This window comes from Dendrobates tinctorius, unplaced genomic scaffold, assembly GCF_039654945.1.
Source record: "Dendrobates tinctorius isolate UK_male_01 unplaced genomic scaffold, ASM3965494v1 ptg000009l, whole genome shotgun sequence".
NCBI lineage: Eukaryota > Metazoa > Chordata > Amphibia > Anura > Dendrobatidae > Dendrobates > Dendrobates tinctorius.
This window is the reverse complement of record NW_027361677.1, coordinates 20,130,366-20,136,794: the sequence shown is the minus strand read 5'-3', so window position 1 is coordinate 20,136,794 and position 6,429 is coordinate 20,130,366. Positions and strand designations below refer to the sequence as shown.

Genomic DNA, 6,429 nt, shown 5'->3' with positions numbered 1-6,429 from the left:
TGTACTTTAGAAATTGCAAATGGACCTGCTCTAGTTTTTCCAGACCTTCCCATCGGTGCTGAGAGTCATATAGATGACTTACTCAGAGGTTAGCACTCAGGCAGCATGATGGCCCAGTGGTTAGTGCTGCTGCTGTCCAACGCTGGTGCCCTGGGTTCAACACATGATGATGATGAGATTCCTCCTCTCAGGTCTACTTTAGAAATTGCAAATGGACCTGCTCTAGTTTTTCCTGATAGGTGCTGGTAGTAATATCAATGACTTTGCTGAAGTTTAACTTCTGAGCAGCATGGTGGCCCAGTGGAAAGCGTTGGTGCTTTGCATCATGGAGTCCATGGTTCAAATCCCACCATGGATGACATCTGCAAGGAGTTTGTATGTTCTCCCTGTGCTCAGGTGGTCTGCCACCCATACTCCAAAGACATACAGGTAGGGACTAATGATGGTGTTAACTGTGCAGCATCCAGGAGGGCTGCTTGCCCCCTTCATTGGGCAAGTAGCCTCAGTCCTTATTGGATGAATGTGCTCATACAAGTGATTGGCTTGTATATAAGCAGCTCAGGTGCACCTGAGCTGTCACCTTTTTATAAAGTTAGAAATTTTATTTTAAAGCACATACAATACATTTTTAAAATAAGGCGACAGCTCAGGTGCACCTGAGCTGCTTATATACAAGCCAATCACTTGTATCAGCACATTCATCCAATAAGGACTGGGGCTACTTGCCCAATGAAGGGGGCAAGCAGCCCTCCTGGATGCTGCACAGGTAACACCATCATTAGTCCCTACCTGTATGTCTTTGGAGCATGGGTGGCAGACCACCTGAGCACAGGGAGAACATACAAACTCCTTGCAGATGTCATCCATGGTGGGATTTGAACCCTGGACTCACATGCTGCAAAGCACCAGCGCTTTCCACTGGGCCACCATGCTGCTCAGAAGATAAGCTTCGGCAAAGTAATTGATATTACTACCAGCACCAATGGGAAGATCAGGAAAAACTAGAGCAGGTCCATTTGCAATTTCTAAAGTACAACTGAGAGGAGGAATCTCATTGTCCTCAGTCAGAGTTGAACCCAGGGCACCAGCGTTGGATAGCAGCAGCGCTAACCACTGGGCCATCATGCTGCCTGAGTGATCACCTCTGGGTAAGTCATGAATATGACTCCCGACACCTATGGGAAGGTCAGGAAAAATAGACATAGCCGCCCAACACATCTAACCAATCTGTTTATTGATTTCAATTTCTAAAGTGAGGTGGAAAGCAGAAATCAGATGATGCAGAGTATAATGTATGTGTATACACACTAATGTTCTTTTTCCACTCTTAGGTTTTTTTTTTTAAGTGCACCCAAAAAAAAGCAGTGTAAAGAATGTAGGATGGGGTCAGACTCAGATTAGACGATGCAGTTGCGCTGGAGTCGGACTGTCATGTGCATGGTTGGAGATGGTATCACATTGATATGTGGGGGGTCCAATCTGAGGGATCCATATAGATGGGGGCCATATAGTATTTGCGGACACAGTTCTTGTACACTTTATGTCATGGCTTCAGTCATTTCCCTTTTGCTGTCATTCTGCACACAGTGTCTGCTGACACCATACGATTGCAGGGAGGTGGAGTTTTGCAAAAACACGGCCGCTGCTAATGACCTTATATCAGAAGGTAAGTTTGGATTTAGTTTCCCTCCAGCTCCATCCAGTTGTCCATACATGTGCACACTCGGCTAAAACGTGCATGCATTCCCAATATGGAAGCTGATATGTTTCAGGGGAAGAACCTACAGTGGGTACGGAAAATATTCAGACCCCTTTTTTTTTTTTTACTCTTTGTTTCATTGCAGCCATTTGGTAAATTCAAAAAAGTTCATTTTTTTCTCATTAGTGTGCACTCTGCACCCCATCTTGGCTGAAAAAAACAGAAATATAGAAATATTTGCAAATTTATTAAAAAAAGAAAAACTGAAATATCACATGGTCGCAAGTATTCAGCCCCTTTGCTCAGTATTGAGTAGAAGCACCTTTTGAGCTAGTACAGCCATGGGTCTTCTTGGGAATGATGCAACAAGTTTTTCACCCCTGGATTTGGGGATCCTCTGCCATTCTTCCTTGCAGATCCTCTCCAGTTCCGTCAGCTTGGATGGTGAACGTTGGTGGACAGCCATTTTCAGGTCTCTCCAGAGATGCTCAATTGGGGTTAGGTCAGGGCTCTGGCTGGGCCGGTCAAGAATGGTCACAGAGTTATTCTGAAGCCACTCCTTTGTTATTTTACAGTTGTGGCCAAAAGTATTAACACCCCTGCAATTCTGTCAGATAATACTCAGTTTCTTCCTGAAAATGATTGCAAACACAAATTCTTTGGTATTATTATCTTCATTTAATTTGTTTTAAATGAAAAAACACAAAAATAATTGTCCTAAAGCCAAATTGGATATAATTCCACACCAACCATAAAAAAGAGGGTGGACAAAAGTATTGGCACTGTTCGAAAAATCATGTGATGCTTCTCTAATTTGTGTAATTAACAGCACCTGTAACTTACCTGTGGCACCTAACAGGTGTTGGCAATAACTAAATCACACTTGCAGCCAGTTGACATGGATTAAAGTTGACTCAACCTCAGTCCTGTGTCCTTGTGTGTACCACATTGAGCATGGAGAAAAGAAAGAAGACCAAAGAACTGTCTGAGGACTTGAGAAACCAAATTGTGAGGAAGCATGAGCAATCTCAAGGCTACAAGTCCATCTCCAAAGACCTGAATGTTCCTGTGTCTACCGTGCGCAGTGTCATCAAGAAGTTTAAAGCCCATGGCACTGTGGCTAACCTCCCTAGATGTGGCCGGAAAAGAAAAATTGACAAGAGATTTCAACACAAGATTGTGCGGATGTTGGATAAAGAACCTCGACTAACATCCAAACAAGTTCAAGCTGCCCTGCAGTCCGAGGGTACAACAGTGTCAACCCGTACTATCCGTCGGCGTCTGAATGAAAAGGGACTGTATGGTAGGAGACCCAGGAAGACCCCACTTCTTACCCCGAGACATAAAAAAGCCAGGCTGGAGTTTGCCAAAACTTACCTGAAAAAGCCTAAAACGTTTTGAAAGAATGTTCTCTCGTCAGATGAGACAAAAGTAGAGCTTTTTGGGCAAAGGCATCAACATAGAGTTTACAGGAGAAAAAAAAGAGGCATTCAAAGAAAAGAACACGGTCACTACAGTCAAACATGGCGGAGGTTCCCTGATGTTTTGGGGTTGCTTTGCTGCCTCTGGCACTGGACTGCTTGACAGTGTGCATGGCATTATGAAGTCAGAAGACTACCAACAAATTTTGCAGCATAATGTAGGGCCCAGTGTGAGAAAGCTGGGTCTCCCTCAGAGGTCATGGGTCTTCCAGCAGGACAATGACCCAAAACACACTTCAAAAAGCACTAGAAAATGGTTTGAGAGAAAGCACTGGAGACTTCTAAGGTGGCCAGCAATGAGTCCAGACCTGAATCCCATAGAACACCTGTGGAAAGATCTAAAAATGGCAGTTTGGAGAAGGCACCCTTCAAATATCAGGGTCCTGGAGCAGTTTGCCAAAGAAGAATGGTCTAAAATTCCAGCAGAGCATTGTAAGAAACTCATTGATGGTTACCGGAAGCGGTTGGTCGCAGTTATTTTGGCTAAAGGTTGTGCAACCAAGTATTAGGCTGAGGGTGCTAATACTTTTGTCTGGCCCATTTTTGGAGTTTTGTGTGAAATGATCAATGTTTTGCTTTTTGCTTCATTCTCTTTTGTGCCTTTTCATTTAAGACAAATGAAATGAAGGTAATAATACCAAAGAATTTGTGTTTGCAATCATTTTCAGGAAGAAACTGAGTATTATCTGACAGAATTGCAGGGTTGTCAATACTTTTGGCCACAACTGTAGCTGTGTGCTTAGGGTCATTGTCTTGTTGGAAGGTGAACCTTCGGCCAAGTCTGAGATCCAGAGCACTCTGGAAGAGGTTTTCATCCAGAATATCTATGTGCATGGCTGCATTCATGTTTCCTTCAATGGCAACCAGTCGTCCTGTCCCTGCCGATGAAAAACACCCCCACAGCAGGATGCTGCCACCACCATGTTTCACTGTTGGGATTGTATTGGGCAGGTGATGAGCAGTGCTTGGTTTTCTCCACACATACCGCTTAGAATTATCACCAAAAAGTTCTATTTTCGTCTCATCAGACCAGAGAATCTTATTTCTCATAGTCTGGGAGTCCTTCATGTGTTTTTTTAGCAAACTCTATGCAGGCTTTCATATGTCTGGCACTGAGGAGAGGCTTCCATTGGGCCACTCTGCCATAAAGGCCCGACTGGTGGAGGGCTGCAGTAATAGGTGACTTTGTGGAACTTTCTCCCTACTCCATCTGTGGAGCTCAGCCACAGTGATCTTGGGGTTCTTCTTTACCTCTCTCACCAAGGCTTTTCTCCCACGTTTGCTCAGTTTGGCTGGACGGCTAGATCTAGGAAGACTTCTGGTGGTCCCAAACTTCTTGTGCTAGGATCCGAGTGATGCAGTGAATTGCATACTCCGTACCGCTTATGCACAATGTCCCATCATCCTGACATCTACTGCGGTATGTCTGCATTTTTAATTCCATAGTTTACTGCTCGATGTCTACCTTACCGACCACCTCTGCCGTCTATCAGTGGTGGCCAGTTTGCTATAAAGCTAACTAGCGCTGCTCTGAAACTGGCTGGATCCGGCTTCAATGCAATAGAATGGCAGAGAGCTCAGTTCAAGCAGGTGGTGCGACCATGCCACGTCAATCTTCAGGAGCGCATCCTGAAAATTGGAGAATGGACGCATCAAAAAAGATCACACAACCCCTATATTCGATTTGTGTGATTTTTTTTTTTTTTTTTGCTGTAGCTTTGGTGGCCAAGGCTGGGGCCTGCCATTGAGAGTCAGTGGAGCCGTCTGCATGGAGGGGACCTGCCGAAACAGATTGAGGTGCTGAGGGACATACAGAGTGATGTGGACAGGTAGGTGACAGGTTGTCATCTCCGTCACTGGAATCCCGGCACCACAGACACTAATCATTTGTCTCTGGATCATCAGATGCCTCGCACATTGCACATCTCTGCCCCTCACCGACACCGCGTGGTTATCAGCCGCCGTCCTGCATTTCACCATGAGAAGGAAAAAGATGGCACATGAGGAAATATTACAATTACTTGGCAGAAAACACGTTCAGGTGATAAGAATGCAATGATGGTCATACTGCAAATGAACAAGAGGTTTCTGGGTAGGAAGACTCAGCTGCTGCAGCGGTGATTTAGTGCATGTGTCAGGTGCTATAGACGACATCTAAAATATCATACTGTAATTGCAGCACCATTTGCCTCAGAAACCTTCTCCATTTTCCTTGCAGATGTTGGATTCTCTTCTGTTCTTTTCCGTTCTGGACCTCATCCCTGTGTTACTGGAGGTGACGCACTGATATTTTACCTTCATTTTCATATATATAAACTTTAAAGAAAGAATGGAACTGAAAAGATGTATAATGGATTTCTCTTATGTTCTGATAGGAAGGAGAAAGAACTAAAAAAGCGCAAGAAAATTGTCTGTCCACTATACGTTGCCTGGAAGCAAACGGGGGCAGCTGGGTGACGGCCTTTCAGCCCACCAAGGAGAAACGTGAGTAGGAGCAATGACCTTGTGGGATCTCAGCCATTCGGAAGCATTTTAGCATCCGGACCCCCCAAACCTACATAATTGTGGAGGTGTCTAGACCTTGCAGTCATTATACAACCATCTTGGCAACTTCCACATTGCAGATTCTTCAGTTGGGATCTACAAATGTATATACATTGACGAGGAAGAACGTAGCGTGCAGGCTCCAAAATGTGCATATTCATGCCGTATTATAGGATTCTGCAGGATGAGATGCTAATATAAAGGCATTTTCTTGCAGACGTGACCCTTCTGCAGCAGACTGCCCCGGACGCCCTGCGTGATCTGCTTCCGCTGGCTTTCTTCAGGTGTGTTATCTGGCAGGGGGGGTCATGGTATCCTCCATATTGCAGACGTCTTATGTTTCCACCTCTGGTTACAGTTTGGCTCCTTGTCTTCCCGTGGAGAGGACGGTATTGCAGCAGGACTTTGTGTGTGTGACGCTGGAGCTGTATGGCAGATTCCTCCAGCTTTTTGTAGATGGAAATCCAGTCCGGGGTCAGGTAGAGTAATCTCAGAATCAGTAATATGTGGTCGGCGCACAGGAACCCTGAGGCTGTGTGCACACGCTGCGGATTATGTGCGGATTCATCCGCGCGGATTTTGTAAAATCCGCAGGCGAAACCGCAGGTCAAAAGACCTGCGGTTTTACCTGCGGATTGCTCTGCGGTTTTGCCCTGCGGTTTTTCATCTCCTCAATGGAGGAGATGGCAAACCGCAGGAGAATCC

The 6,429-nt window shown here is 45.2% G+C and overlaps 1 protein-coding gene across 1 annotated transcript; it reads left to right on the top strand.

The window, feature by feature from the left end:
- The first annotated feature begins 1,648 nt into the window (after positions 1 to 1,648).
- LOC141095533 (Fanconi anemia group A protein homolog) lies at positions 1,649 to 6,212 on the top strand. The gene is made up of 8 exons (XM_073581581.1): positions 1,649 to 1,666; positions 4,627 to 4,773; positions 4,897 to 5,009; positions 5,086 to 5,221; positions 5,399 to 5,455; positions 5,556 to 5,664; positions 5,942 to 6,008; positions 6,083 to 6,212. The coding sequence occupies exons 1-8, from the start codon at positions 1,649 to 1,651 to the stop codon at positions 6,210 to 6,212; spliced, it is 777 nt and encodes a 258-aa protein (XP_073437682.1).
- Positions 6,213 to 6,429: the final 217 nt, after the last annotated feature.